The 16033-nt window shown below is 31.3% G+C and overlaps 2 protein-coding genes across 3 annotated transcripts; both read left to right on the forward strand.

Moving 5' to 3' along the window:
- The first annotated feature begins 2153 nt into the window (after nucleotides 1–2153).
- Nucleotides 2154–2795, forward strand: LOC142620779 (uncharacterized). Its single transcript, XM_075794090.1, has one exon. The coding sequence runs from the start codon at nucleotides 2154–2156 to the stop codon at nucleotides 2793–2795; it is 642 nt and encodes a 213-aa protein (XP_075650205.1).
- A 2923-nt stretch (nucleotides 2796–5718) lies between these two features.
- On the forward strand, nucleotides 5719–10424 carry LOC142618952 (chloroplast envelope quinone oxidoreductase homolog). 2 transcript variants are annotated; one of them, XM_075792016.1, is made up of 4 exons: nucleotides 5719–5938; nucleotides 7419–7560; nucleotides 8403–8494; nucleotides 9554–10424. In XM_075792016.1, the coding sequence occupies exons 1-4, from the start codon at nucleotides 5873–5875 to the stop codon at nucleotides 10241–10243; spliced, it is 990 nt and encodes a 329-aa protein (XP_075648131.1). In that variant the 5' UTR covers nucleotides 5719–5872; the 3' UTR covers nucleotides 10244–10424. The 2 variants fall into 2 exon arrangements, with proteins under 2 accessions (XP_075648131.1, XP_075648132.1); XM_075792017.1 differs by lacking the exon at nucleotides 5719–5938 and adding an exon at nucleotides 6930–7079.
- Nucleotides 10425–16033: the final 5609 nt, after the last annotated feature.

Below are 16033 nucleotides of genomic sequence, written 5' to 3' on the forward strand. Positions count from 1 at the left end.
CTGATTAATCAACTTAATCCATCACAAGGGGTCAATACGTTTTTGGCCTATTAGATAAGAGTGGGAATTGGTGTGTGACAAATGAGAGTATTGCAACAGTAGCTATTAGTTTTTTTGAGAAGCTATACACAACATCCCGTCCTAGCCGAATTTCAAAAGTCACCGACACCATTCCAACAAGGGTCATAGATGAGATGAACCAAAGCTTAATTCAAACTTTTACAAGGAGCGAAGTGGAAGCCACTCTGAAGTAGATGCATCCTACAAAGGCTCCTGGCCCCGATGTTATGTCTGCTTTTTTTTCCAGAAATATTGGGATGTTGGAAATGATATAACATGTATGGTTCTAAATGTTTTAAATATGAATATGTCTATTTCCAGCATCAACAAAACCAATATTACCCTAGTTCCAAAAATTAACAACCCTTCAAAAATAACTAATTTTAGGCCTATAAGTTTGAGCAATGTAGTTTACAAGCTTGTTGCTAAAGTGCTAGCAAACCGCCTAAAAAATATCCTTCCCCACATTATATCTGAAAATCAAAGTGCTTTTCTTTCAGAGAGACTTATTACAGATAATGTGTTAGTAGCGTTTGAGTTAATGCACTATCTAGAACATAAAAAGGAAGGAAAGGAAAATTTTATGTCGGTAAAACTTGATATGAGTAATGCCTACGATCGTGTAGAATGAGGTTTTATTGAAAGGGTGATGGAAAGAATGGGATTCCATGAAAAATGGATTAGCCTAATTATACAGTGCATATCTACAGTATCTTATTCAGTGATTGTTAATGGAATGGTTAATGGATGTATCCACCCCACAAGAGGCCTCCGTCAAGGAGACCCCTTGCCTCCGTCAAGGAGACCACTTGTCTCCTTACCTCTTTGTCTTATGTGCAGATGACTTCTCTTCATTAATAAAGGAAGCAACAAGGAATAAATTGTTGAGTGAAATTTCCATTTGCAAAGGAAGCCCCATGGTTACTCATTTATTTTTTGTAGATGATAGCTTGTTGTTTTGAAGCTAATGACCGATAATGTTGAAAACTAATAGAGATCCTTGAGCTATATGAAGCTGCATCGGGTCAAAAAGTAAATGTTAACAAATCGTCTGTATTTTTCAGCCATAATACTCCCCAAGAAAGGAGAAGCGAGGTGATAGGCATTCTTGGTCCAATGCAGGACACTAGACATAAAAAAAATACTTGGGACTTCCTTCTATCATTGGAAGATCAAAGACTGAAGGGTTAGCAGAAGTGAAAGAAAGGGTTGGAAAGAAGCTAGCCGAATGGAAAGAGAAAATGCTCTCTATGAGAGGAAAGGAGGTTCTGATAAAGGTTGTAGCTTAGGTAGTCCCCACGTATACCATGAGTTGTTTTCTTCTTCCAAAAGGGCTTTGTGAGGAAATTGAAGGAATGATAAGGAAATTCTGGTGGGGGCAAAGGCAGCATGAATCAAAGATCATATGGGTGAGTTGGGAAAAGTTGTGTCGATCAAAACTCCGAGGGGGCATGGGATTTCGTAACTTCCAAGCCTTTAATTTGGCGATGCTAGCAAAACAAGGTTGGACTCCTCTCAAACCAAAACTCCCTTTGTGCAAGAGTATACAAAGCTAAGTACTACCCAAATGGGGATGTTTTGAATGCAAAACTGGGCTTAAATCCGTCATATGCTTGGAGGAGTATTTTGAAAGCTTTGGAAGTGATAAGAAGAGGAACCTGGTGGAGAGTAGGCAATGGAAAGTTGATTCATATATGGGAGGATAAGTGACAACAACCTATAAGGTAATCTCCCCACCTCAACCCTTTGATGATTTTCCTATAGTTTCTGCCCTTATTGATAAGGAAACGAAGAGATGGAAAGTGGATATTGTGAAGTCTTTGTTCCTTCCATTTGAAGTAGAAAAAATCTTAAATATACCACTCAGCTACAACATACTAGAGGATAAAATCATTTGGATGGGAAACAGGAAAGAGGAATTCACAGTAAAGAGTGCTTACTATATTGCTCTTACTGTGACAAAATCACCAAGGGGCGAGGAGTGCTCCCATGAAGACCCTAGAACCCCCTTGTGGAAGAAGATTTGGCATCTCAAAATCCCATTAAATATTTGAATTTTCACGTGGAAAGCATGTGAAAATGCTCTTCCCACTATGCTAAATCTAAGGAAGAGGGGAGTGGCCACTGATGGAATATGCCCCATTTGTGGGAAAGAAGCTGAGTCCATATGTCATGCATTGTTCAGATGTAATATTGCAAAGGAAGTTTGGAGTTGGTGGAAGGAGTGCCCAATAAAAATCTGTGTAGAGAACCAAGACTTCTCTGATATTGCTTTGGGACTATTATGTGCAGGAACAACTAGAGACCTGGAGATATTGGTTGTGACAGCATGGGCAATCTGGTACAACAGAAAACAGTGTGTGCATGAGTCTAAAAAACAAGTTGCTGGTCAGATTTGGGACTTTGCCTCGAGCTTTCTTTCGAATTATAAAGAAGCATCAAAATATTTTCAACTTGGTCCGGCCTTTTGTGATGTTAGTTGGAAGAAGCCTCCAATGGGGGTCTATAAGATAAATGTGGATGGGGCGACATCAGAGAGAGAAAGGAATTCAAGTATTGGAGTAATCATAAGAGATTTCAAGGGTGAGGCGGCAGCTGGTCTGTGTAGACTGATAAATGCAAACTTCTCTGTGTTGGAGACTGAAGTGTTAGCAGTGGAAGCTGGTGTTTTATTAGCAAAATATATAGGCCTCCAACAAATCATTATTGAATCAAACTCTCTCTTACCTGTTTAGAGTATCTCAGCCAAGGAAGTCAGTAGCGAAACAAGACATATTGTTCAAGGAATTCTGAGTAATCTTGATTGTTTTGGCAGTTGGCAAATTAGGCATGTAAAGAGGGACTTCAATAGGTGAGCCAGGTCTGGGAGGGATGCTCCCCGTCCATAGTGAGACACCTGATCCATTAGAATTGTCTATGATGGAATAGCTTCCTTGTTTCCCATTGTATTTTCGGTGTTGGTTTAATGAAAGTTTTTCTCATAAAAAGAAAAGTTGCTTAAAACATCGTAGGAGAACGTGGTTGGTAGTTGTTGAGGGTATTTATGGTCAAGTGATGCGTGGTTGCAGTACAAGAATGTGATTCAACCTTATAACGAGGGTTCTTTAATGACCCAAATTTTTCTTGCGGCTAGTGACATCCTAGTGGCTACTAGGCCCAAGGCCCTCTTATTAAAAGCCCCCACCCCTTTATGAAAATATCTTATCCCTTGTTATAGAAGATCCAAATTTTATAATAATTATTGGTTTTTTTAAAATGGTTATTCAAAAAGTTTCCCTCTTATTATAGAATTTCTAAAATATTAGACTAATTGAAACCTGAAGTATTTAATAAATAAAATTTTGTAAATATGTCGAATCATCAATGATAATTAATTTTTTCGAATTACTTGAAATTTTAATTTTCATAAATTGGTATTCTACATGGTAAATTGTTAACATTAGCCACCCACTAATCTCTTATTTGACTACACACCGAGCAATCTCTATCCCTTTCTAAATAGTTTGTTTGAGAAGTTTTATGCTTGAACTATGATATATATATATATATATATATATATATATATATATATATATATATATAATTCTCTATATGAAATTAATCTTGGCTTGGTTAATTAATTCATCTTAATTCAATTTATCGAATTAACCTAATTTTGGTTAATATTAAATAAATTCATTTAATTGATATTTCATTATAAAAAGATCACTTAAATTTATTGCCTTAGGCCTCAAACTGTATCAAATTAGCCATGACTAGAATACCATGTATCAAATGTATGTAACCATCATCTCACATGGAAGTGAACCCATTGCATGTGGAGAACCAAGGGTGTTTGTGTTTGACACCCTTTATTGGGTGGTCTAAGCCATGTGAGCTTTCACTCTTGGGAAGTGATGGTGGCTTAGTGCCAATTGATGAATAAGTGGTCACGTGAATGGCTAACCTGGAAACAAACACGTAATGGTGGAGTGACATGAGAAAGTGAACCTTGCTGACAGCGATGTGTAATTCTAAAGGCTACTAATGCTTTAGTTAGTGACCTTATTAAAGGAAAATCTCTCTTTTAGAATAGGAATTTTTCGTACCTCGTTCTGGTGGAAAAACAGTAAATTTATAAAACTTGATGATCGCACATGTTACTCTTTAATGGGCATTGGTTTTGGCATCACGAGTTAGATTGGGATAATACTCTAGTCATGGGCAAGGTTCTTGACTTTTGTCTATTGTTTCATGTGAATGTAGCTTGTGTTTTAATTGTCTGACTTTTATGTTAGTAATAGTACCATGAGCATTTGGATGGAGGGGGAGTGAAAGGGAATAGAGTAAGCTGAACATAGGTTAATTTTAGTCAAATCTACTCTATGTACTCTACTCTACTCTACCCTCCCTCCCTCCCTCCCTTTCAATCCAAACAAACCATTAGTTTTTGGATCATAACTTTGATGTTCCTCTTATCGCTGGTGTATCGGGGATAGTCATGTAATGTTCTTGTGTTCAAATTAGGTGGGTTGTTTATGTACAGTGGGCTAAGTCCAAACCAAACCTTCTTGGCGAAAAATCAAGTTAGACAATCTCCTGTGCATAAAATATGAATACCAAGATTGTAAATCCATGCCAGTTCATCATTTTATAAAAGAAATATGTAATCCCATTTAAGCTTAGAGAAATCAACTTAAATCCAATCAATTATTCAAGTATTACAAACTATTTCACAACTTGTTTTACACAAATATGATGCAGTAGAATATGAGTGACAGAGAAAAAAATTGTAGATTCATGTGTAAGTAATAAACAACCGCTCATAGTCTACCAAATCAAAGTTGTGAATTAATTTGTAATCCAAAAATCACTTGTTGAACCATCCTTTTCTATCCGAATCTAAAATGACCAGCAGCCCTACCTAATTTTATTTTTCTAAACACACAACCTGATTGCTTACAAGGTCTAAATGAAAATGTCAATGACTTAACGTCATGCACAAAGTTACAAGGGCTGACCCCAAAAGATAAGCATCCAAGATCGTGTCCTTTAGTGGCCCTTTGGATCACTGCCGGTATGGTTGCATATGCCAGCTGATTAAGCTATTTAATAAAAAAATGAAAAGAGAGACAGAGGGATTAAATTAACAGCTATTTGATATCAATAGTACTACAGATTTTCCCATTTTTTCACTCAATCAAAACTTGTTGAAGTGATTGACTGTGAATGGTGAAAAGAAAAAGTAGTAATTTTATAAAATACTTCCGTTAATGGATATTCTTGTGGTAATTATTAACACTATTTTTACAAAAAATATAAAAAATCGTTAAAATAATTAATTGTTTTTTTTTTTCAATAAAAAGTTTTAACCGTATTCTTTAAATTAATGCCTTTAGAGCATTTATTGGTGGACAGAAAAATGTTGATTAATTACTTATGGATAAAAAAATTGATATCTTCTTAGATTTATTGATATCTTAATATCTTATGGCTCATTTTACGTCAATACTCATCCTCTTACGTTTTATGGCTGCTGTGATGGTCATGCTAGAACTTCTTATTAAGATAATATTACATTTTTTGTACACTACTCGGTCCAAAGTCAATGGCGTGGTGTTGTTATATATATAAGAAAATCCAATAATCCTAGTTTACCCAATTTTACCTTCACCATTTTTACGCGAAGTCCTCTCTCTACTATAAAGCCACCCCAAAATTTTTGAACAGAACTTCTATTATCTAGTCCTCTTCGTGTCCTACCTCACACACACACACACACACACACACACACACAAACTCATTAAGCTTTCCTTCTGTAAACTGAGAGAGTATGGCAGGCAAGCTTATGCACGCAGTTCATTACACTAATTGTGGTGGAGGACCCAGTGATTTGAAGGTTACTTCCATATCCATTTCTTTAATTTTCATGTTCTATAAGTAATTCATTCGTTTTTCATATGAAGAAAGTAAATTATCTTTCATTAGTTCACTTAGATTTCTTCTCTTTTTCCCTTCTCTCTCTCTCTTATTTATAAGTTTTGTTTACGAGGTTCTTTCAAATTCACAGTTTGAAAACTTCTATGTTAATTTCTTGTGATGGTTGACAAAGAACTTTCAGAGATGCAAGGGTTAGTTTGTGCTTTTATTTTATTATTTTTTTTCAGAAAAAGAATGTAATTAGTGGAGGAAAGAGTGTTCGATTAAGGATCTGTTTGGAATCTGCTTATTTTGCTGAAACTGAAATTTTTTTGCTAAAAGTACTACAGATAAAAGTAAAAGTTAATTGAAATAGTACAGTGAGACTCATAAATAGTACCAAAAAGTGTAGTGGAGCCCATAAATAGTAACAAAAATAAACTAAATAGTAAAATAAGTTGGTTTTTTTTTTTTGAGAAAAAATAACTTGGCTTTTTAATTTGACGCCAAACGCATACTAAATAATTAACTTTATCATTTCTTATGACGTCAACTTTTAAGATTATTAGTAATTTATTATGATGTTTGTAAAATGAGGTACTTAGTTCAAATTCTATCTGCGCCTTATATTCATTTTAAAAATCAACTAGATATTGGGTCCCAATTAATAAGGACAGTTTAAACTCACATATGTGAACAAAAAGTGTTTGATTAAATAATTAAATTCATCATTTCATTGTAAACAGTTTAAAATGAATAATTTTATGATAAAAACATTTCTCAGGTTTTCAGTTTTTATTGTCACCCAGTTTGGAGGATTTGACTTTTTCTTTCCTTGTCACCATATTCATTCATTGAGTAGCTGGAAACGTGCATACCCATGTGCACACACTTAAATTCCTCTCCTTTATTTATTTATTTTTTTATAACAAGGGAGGTTTGGAAACTTTGCCAGTTTGTTGGTTACTTTGTTTCATGGTTCATCTTAATTTCAAGTGAAGACATGCAATGTTTCGACGTTATAGTTGAAGTTGAAGATCACTTTTGAAAATGGATAGCCATTTTCTATATCTGCTTCATGTTGAAATTTTGTGAAAGGATAAAGTGGAAGACTGATTAAGGTTAAGCTTTTAAAGTTTGAACTAAAGAACTAGTCAATGTTTCAAGCCTGAGTTGATGAAACATTGTATCTTTGAGCTTGCCACTTTCATTTTGCTCATCTTTTTTCAAGAGCAATAAAGCTTTACATAATAAGCTATATTAATTAGTGCATTTTAGTATGTTTTGGGTCCGATTTACTATTGGTTAATTGTTTAAAATACGGAAGAAAAGGGAGGGAATTTTTTTTTTTTTTTTTTTAATTTTTTGTTTTTGGGGTATGAGTCCATCAAAATAAACTTAAAAATGTACAAAAATCTAACTTTTATTGCAAATTACTAATTATTTAATTGCTGGTGCAGTATGTTGAAGTCCCAGTTCCCACTCCAAAAAAAGATGAGGTTTTGATTAAAGTGGAAGCAGCCAGTCTCAGTCCTATTGATTGGGTGATTCAGCAGGGCGGTTGGAAGCCTATGTTTCCTCGTGTATTACCTCAAATACCTGGTATTTTTTTATATATTTTTTTAATTCCTTTACCTAGATTTTACTATGTATCTCAAAGCTCAAAGAATTAAGCTGTTAGGTTGTGAATTTAATCAACCGTTATTATTGGAATTTAAATTACCTCCTATGATACCATGATAAATTACAATTTAATTTAAAAGTTTAAACAAGGAGGAAAAAAAAAAAATATATATATATATATATATATATATATATATATATATATATATATATATATATATATATATATATAACCATTTAACCATTATCATAATAATAATAGGTGATGTGTTTCCATACGTTCATTTACGTCTATAGATTCAAGTTTTCTCTCAATTCAAAATTTTAGTTTGTGTTGTTATGTTGAATTCTAACACTGACTTTGTTAGAATAAATAATTACACAAGTTTGTTCTCACTTCTTATCAACTCAAGTTTTCAAGGTGAAAGGGCAATTATTATATATCAAAACTGGCATTTTGTATTTCGACCTGCTCATTGAAGGGAAATCTTGAACCACAAATGAAGAGAATGCTAGAATAATATTTACATGATTAAGTTTTCTGCTTTCCAAAACGTTTAAGTTTTGGATAAATGGTAATATATGTGACTTACTTATGACAACCAAATATTGATAGGAGTATTACCCTAAAAAATGAGTTGTTTCTTGTATATTAAATTTATTCAACTGAATGTCCAAGTTTCATGTTAGTTAATTGTGTGTTCTAAATTTTCTGGAAGCATTGCAAAATTATTCAATTATATGTGTGAGTTCATTAAAAAAAAAAATTGTTTTAAAAAAATTTATTTACTAATTATAGAAGGTATTCTTTGTTGGAACAGGTACTGATGTTGCAGGAGAGGTCGTTGACGTTGGATCAGGAGTCAAAAATGTCAAAGCTGGTGACAAAGTCGTAGCTATGCTTGCTTTTGCTGTTAAGTCCTCATACTTTTTTTTTTTTTTGAGAAAGGCACGGACTGAACACACACAAGGGAGTAGAAACTCGGGTTTAATATCATACAACTCACATCATACAAAAGCCGTTAACTCTTGAATGCTGTGTGAAGACTTTAAATCCATTGGGAGACACACACTTGGGCGATGTGAGACAAACCCTTGTTTCACATTTCCACTAGTTTTGTCAATTGGCATTGATTATTTCACACAGTGTGTTACTTTATAAACTGAAAATGTGACTTTATGTTATGTTTTTAGATTTAAAAATAAAAGTGTGTAAAACATTTCTGTAAAAAGTTTTTATTGTTGATAAGAGTTTTGATTTTTAATTTCTAAGATTGTTCGATCTTATGGGCAAAAGGGAAAGGGTGTGGGAAAATTCATAATAATGACCTCTACTTCATGACGTGTAGTTTCCAATTTTAAAAATAGGAAATTATAGAATAAAATAATTCTTTTTTTCAAATTCTCATGAAGAGGATTACCTTTAAAATGAATAGTTAATGTTACAACTTAGAAGTTCTACAAAAAAAACTACATGTCCCATAAAGATTCTATATTCTACTTTTAGTATTATATATTATGCTTTACATATCAACCCCACCTGTCATGACATGTTTTGTGCTTTCTTTTTTTATAATATAACCAAAGTTTAAAATAAATTAAAAAAAAATAGACATGTGACATATTATAATTGATAGAACATAAATTGAAAAACTAAAAATAAGATAAGCAAAGTTTAAAATGAATTAAAAAAAAAAAAAATAGACATGTGACATATTATAATTGATAGAACATAAATTGAAACACTAAAAATGAGATAAAGATTTTAATTTATATATCATTTTCTATTATGAGTGAATTATCTAAGCTTTAGGGATTATAAGCAATGTTGGGAAATTGCATATGCATGCATATAGCAAATCCAATTGTGCTGAATTTACATTTATCTTGATGATTATATGCTTCACCAGCACCATACACACCTTAGTTATTGATTCAAGTACATCCATCTTTGCATTTTATACATTTACAGAACGGAGGTGGACTAGCAGAGTTTGTTGTAGCTAAGGCGAACTTGACAGTAATTAGGCCATTAGAAGTTTCAGCAGCTGAAGGTGCAGGCATACCGGCTTCTGGTCTAATGGCTCACCAAGCTCTCACTGACTCTGCAGGTCTCAAGCTTGATGGAACTGGAAAGCCCACAAACATTCTCATCACTAATGCCTCAGAAAGTGTTGGTAACTATGCAATTCAACTAGCAAAGCTTGGAAATGCACATGTTACAGCAACCTGTGCACCTGAACACATTGACCTTGCCAAGAGCTTAGGTGCTGATGAGGTTGTTGACCAAACCACCCCAGATGGGCAAGCTCTGAAAAGCCCATCTGGTAAGAACTATGACATAGTGATTCACTGTGGAGAACCAACTTCTTGGTCAATTTTTGAGCCTCATTTGGCTTCAAATGGAAAGATATTTGATGTAAAGCCTACACCTAGTTCCATTAAGGCTTATGCTCTTAAGAAACTTACTTTCTCAAAGAAGCAGCTAATTCCAGTTCTCTTAAGTTGCAAGGCTGAGAATATGGATTTTCTTGTCAAGTTAGCCAAGGAAGGGAAGGTGAAGACAGTGATTGACTCTAAGTACTCGTTGAGCAATCCTGAAGATGCTTGGGCAAAGAATGCTGAAAACAAAATTTTTGGGAAGATCATTCTGGAGCCTTAGGTAATTAAACATATCACATATATGATATATGCCTCGATGAGTTGCTGAAAATTTGTGTCTAAAATGTTGTGCAAGAGCCACATAAATGTGTTTAAGTACACTATTGCATTTTATTATGTGTAATTTGTCTTGTATGTTGCTATGACTTCAATATTAATTGTAAACGTTGATGTTTGGGTTTTATATCTATCTTTTCATTCTGGTCATGTTTGTTCTTAAACGCAGATGTTATTCTCAGAGATTCATTGTTTGGAATAGGGATATTATTTCAAAATATGAGAACAGTTGTAAAATTAATATCCATTTTATAGAAAAAGAAAAATTGCAATTTTGGCCTCAATGGAGATGAGCAAGTGTGTTCGGTCGGTACCGAACTGTTTTTTGCTTTATTTAGCCTGGGGATGGCAACAGCAAAAAATAAAGTACTACAAAAAATGCACAATCTTTCCGCAGCTACCTTACGTGGCTGACTGTGATTAGTAAAGAAAAATTAATAGGTCCATGTGAAGGTGACAAATAATCATAGTATAGGAAAGTTATGGAAAAAATTGTATATTTTTTGTGGTAGTAGGAGAACTCTGGCAACTAAAAAGGTGGGGTTTGGATTATAGGTGCCCTGTCCTTGCCCCTCCTCACTTCGAGGCAAGAGCGAGACTGGTTAGGTGACAGGAGGGCAGATTGGAGGTATTTTGTCATCCTAAATGAGGTGGCTTCGACATTAATGAGGTAGAAATGAAAGTAAGCACGACAGTGTTAAAAAGAAAAAAGAAAAAACAAGTGTTTTGAGATATTAATATAATATGCACAAAATATAAATCATAAAATAATATATATAATTTAAAATTATATATTTAACTAAAACATATATATCGTTTCTCAAAAAAATAAAATAAAAACCAAAACATATGTATACACACACATTTGGAATGTAGAAAACCCGTGTACTGATTCATCAAAGAAAAAAAAAATTCATCAAATAAAAAAGAAAAAAGAAAACCCATATACAATACTATGAGTTAATTAAGTAGGGAGAGGTTTTTTTGCCATCACTATTTAGTATTTGGTAGTAGTGATTGATAGAATATAGAGTGGGATAGAAAAAGTGGTATAGAGTATTTAGACTCACATCGAACAAGTGAAGTGGACCTCGAGTTCAATAGGTGTTTAATCAGGGCCAGTCAATTTCAAGCCTTTTTGTTGGGCTCTTTTAGTGTTGTTGGCCTTTTATTGTTTCATATAAAGTTGGACTTAAAGTTTCTAAAATTAAATCCAGATCTGAACTTTGCAATCAATTATAAGAGCACTAGCATCTGGGGATGCGAAAGAAAAAAAAAATTTGCATCCTCAAACACCACTTTATCTATTTACTATTTTATCAATTCATTTTACAACTCATCTAGCATCTCAATTCTTATTTTTACATACAACCCAATAAAATAATATAAACTACCTAATAAAATAATAAAACGTATTATTTTCTCTCTTTTTCCTCTCACTCTCTTTTTCTTTTTACACACAACTACAAGATTAAATTTTTTTTTTCTTTACAACCTATGAATAGTAAGGTTGAATATATGCAATTTGAGTAAGGTTACAAATTTTTTTAAGTATACAAACCCAAATGAAGTGAGTTTTGAGTGTCTTGGGTTGTAAAATAGCAACTAGGAGGTGCTTACACCTTCCAATGCTAGTACTCTAATCAACTTAGAAAATATGTATTTTCAACAAAAAAAAGGGGGCCTAAAATTGAAAATTAAATATTTACAAATTTAGGAATGCCAACGGACAAAGCAAGTTCTCTTTACCATTTCAAATGAAGTGGTTTTGACATTAATGAGATAGATATGAAAGAGAAATGAAAGTGACAACATTGAGAGTGCAAAAAGAAAGGAAAAAAAAAAATGAATGTTTTGAGAATGACAATAGAATATGTACAAAAATTTATTACAAGATGATAGGTATAAAAAAAAAATTATACATATTTTAAATATTTATTAAACAAAAAACACACACACACACACACATATCTATATATTTCTATATAACTGAAATTTCTGAAACTCCTACAATTTTTCACTTTAGCATAATATTTAAATAAAATTTTCATTTGATTTAATTAAAATTATTTTTGTTTAGTCCAAATTTAACAATGAGTGAAACTTTATTTCTCTAACAAGTCTAACTTAAACTCAAACTCATCATGTACAATATTTAAATAAAATTGTCATATTATTTTAATTCCACAATCAACGTCTGCACAATATTTAAATAAAATTGTCATTTTATTTAAATAAAATTATTTATGTTTAGTCCAAAATTAATAAGGAGTGAAACAAGGAGTGAAACTCTATTTCTCTAATAAGTCTAAATTAAACTCAAACTCATCATGCACAATATTTAAACAAAATTGTCATTTTCTTTAAATAAAATTATTTTTGTATAGTCCAAACTTAACAAAGAGTGAAACTCTATTTCTCTAACAAGTCTAACTTAAACTCAAACTCATCATTTTTTTTAAACAAAATTATTTTTGTTTAATTCAAACTTAACAAGAAGTGAAACTCTATCTCTCTAAATTAAAACCTTTGAAACTCTCACAGTTTTCTACGTCAGCATAATATTTAAATAAAATTATCATTTTATTTAAATAAAATTATTTTTATTTAGTCCAAATTTAACAAGAAGTGAAACTCTATCTCTCTAACAAGTCCAACTTAAACTCAAACTCATCATTTTCTTTAAAAAAAATTATTTTTGTTTAGTCCAAACTTAATAAGGAGTGAAACTCTATCCCTTTAATAAGTCCAACTTAACCTCAAACTCAAACGTTGAAAATTTTTCTTTAATATTTTTTGGTCTTTTAGAAGTAATATATGAATTTTTGAGTTATTTTTTTGCAGTATTTGAAATTGTTTGACAAATTTTTTGTAAGCCATTGCAAGTTCAAGTAATGGCTTCTTCATCAATTTGTAACATAAATTGAAATTATACAAGAGCAAATCAATAAAAAATTGCACGTTCATGTAATGGTATAGTTTTTTAATCAATTTAAAATTTTATAAAATTATTTTAGCCTACTTCACAAATAGGTAAATTTCTGTGCATAGCACAGGTTAGAGCCTAGTATATATATATATATATATATATATATATATATATAGAGAGAGAGAGAGAGAGAGAGAGAGAGAGAGAGAGAGAGAGAGAGACACACACACACACACACACACACATTCGGGGCGTAGAAAAACTGTGCAAGATAATGCAAGTTAAGGGGAATTTTTGTCATCCCTGCTTACCTCGACACCAAACAAGTGAAGTGGACCCAAGTCAAAACGGTCTAAATAGGGGCAATTCAATTTAATTAGGGCCAATCAATTTCTAGCCTTCTTGTTAGGCTCTTTTAGTGTTATTGGGCCTTTTATTGTTTGATCTTTTTAAGTTTGGGCCTAAATATGCTTGGATTTTCATATCAATCAATGTCTATAATATATACTTAAAAAATAAAATTCTAGCCTAAAATTGGAAACTGAATACTATAAACAAGGGTATCTTACAAAAACTTTCCTTGTAGTTTAGGAAAGTGATACTTTGACCCTTTTTCGAAGGAAATCAATGAATTAATCATTCTGTTAATACTAGTAATAGAATATTTTAAATTTTGAAAAATAGGTGAATTGTTCTTGTAGTAGTACTGTAAGAATTTCAAAGGGAAAGAGAGAATTACTAGAGGTAGATGACTTGTAGATCTACTAGGAGTTGCTATAGGAATTGTGCGTTTTTTTTTTTTTCTCCACGAAGTGTTTTTATTTTTAAGTTTGATGACAAGAAAAATAATATTTAATCTTAAAATCTTTCACTAACTATGGTTAGGTTTGGTTAAATGGAATTTTTTCAAAAACTAGAATATTATGTTACTTTTATTATAAAATGATTAATTTATTGACTTCTTCAAAATCTTAAATAACCAGAGACCAGAGTGTCATTTCCCTTAAGTTTGAGGGAGGAACGACGTCTCCAAATCTTAAGATAGGTTTTTGTAATTTACATGTCAAAAATATATTATATATAAGTCGAATTCTCAAACGCCTAAAATTCACAAATCCCGTCCAAATTCACAATGGAGGAAATCTTTTCAAGAAATGGAAAATATTGTGCATAAAATGACTTATTTTATTCGAATAATTATTTGTAGCAAGTGTACAGAGACTAACTGGAGACAACCCGAATACAAATATTATAGCAAGTGAGCAACAAACCAAGGATCGAAGGACTTGTACTATTCCCTCACATCCAAAGAGTCATTTATGTTAGAAGTAAACTATATATGACATCGAAAGGTAGTGTCACTTTTGGATGTACACATGAGTCTACTTTTCCTTTTTTAAAATTTTTTTGTTTATTGAATTTTTGATGATTTATTTATTTCAGACCCTTCGTCTTTTACACCTCATTGACTCACCTAGAACAAAAATTAAAAAAGCTTAAATTGGACACAAGGCGCAAAATTATACAACAATTAGAATCCAATTTAAAACTTAATTGGATTTTCTTTCAGTTTTACCTATTAATATATACTAGTGTGTAACGCCGTGCATATGCACAAATACATTTAAAAATAATGATAATTACATATATAAAATTTAGAATCTAATTAGATCTAGACTCTTCTATTTTTTCATTCAATAATTTACTTGCCATAAAAATTAAAAGATTAGATAGAACACATGCGCAAAATTGAACTCCAATTAAAATTCAATTTAGAATCTAATTGAATTTAGACTTTATTAATTTTTGCACCTAATAATTCACTTAACACACAAATTTAAAAATTAGATGAGACACATGGCGCAAAATTAGACTCCAGTTTTCAATTTAATTGGATTTTCTCTTAAATTTAACTATCAATATATATATATATATATATATATATATATATATATTTGACTTAAAAACCTGAATTGCTTTTAGTTATACAAAAAAAGACTCATAAATATAAAATCATTAAAAAATTATATTTTTTATGGCTTACTAATATTAGACTTCTCATTTTTTACACTAAATTAACTCATTTGACACAAAAATTAAAAAAATTTATATTAAATGGGACACATGGCACAAAATTAAACTCCAATTGAAATCCAATTTTTACACTGAATTAACTCGCTTGACACAAAAATTTAAAATTTAAAATTAGATGGGATACATGACATAAAATTAGTCTCTAATTTAATTTCAATTTGAAATCTAATTGAATTTTCTCTCAGCTTTACCCATTATTATATATAGACTAGCTTGTAATTCCATGCATATGCATGGATATACTTAAAAAATACACATTAAGATGCATAGTATAATAATCTTACATATATAATTAAAATATTATTGATAGTCATTCTTAAAAAAAATTTAGCTCTTTAAAATGCCTTGTAAGAATATTATTAGGTAGAAAATGTAAATTGTCAATTTTTAAAATATTTGTATGTTCATTAATTCTATACTCTTTGGTTTTTGTACACAATAACTTACTTGAATGGATATTTATGATATGATCCCATAATTGATTCCAAAATTAAGAAATAAAACTTTCTCTAAAATAAATAATTTAGGACACATGACGCAAAATTGGACTTCAATCGTAGAATTTAATTGGATTTTTTCTAAGTTTTATCTATATATATATATATATATATATATATATATATATATATATATATATATATATATATATATATATACCAAATGAATTGTTTTTAGTTATAAAAAAAGGCTCATAAATATAAAATAATTCAA

Source organism: Castanea sativa, chromosome 12, assembly GCF_040712315.1.
Source record: "Castanea sativa cultivar Marrone di Chiusa Pesio chromosome 12, ASM4071231v1".
Taxonomy (NCBI): domain Eukaryota; kingdom Viridiplantae; phylum Streptophyta; class Magnoliopsida; order Fagales; family Fagaceae; genus Castanea; species Castanea sativa.

What these genes read in the sequence shown, in the direction of transcription:
- LOC142620779 (XM_075794090.1), top strand. Translation starts at nt 2,154, where the DNA reads ATGCTAAATCTAAGGAAGAGGGGAGTGGCCACTGATGGAATATGCCCC.
- LOC142618952 (XM_075792016.1), top strand. Translation starts at nt 5,873, where the DNA reads ATGGCAGGCAAGCTTATGCACGCAGTTCATTACACTAATTGTGGTGGA. An exon ending in GAGGACCCAGTGATTTGAAG is followed by an intron (nt 5,939 to 7,418) that starts GTTACTTCCATA and finishes TTGCTGGTGCAG; the next exon opens with TATGTTGAAGTCCCAGTTCC. An exon ending in TAGCTATGCTTGCTTTTGCT is followed by an intron (nt 8,495 to 9,553) that starts GTTAAGTCCTCA and finishes ATACATTTACAG; the next exon opens with AACGGAGGTGGACTAGCAGA.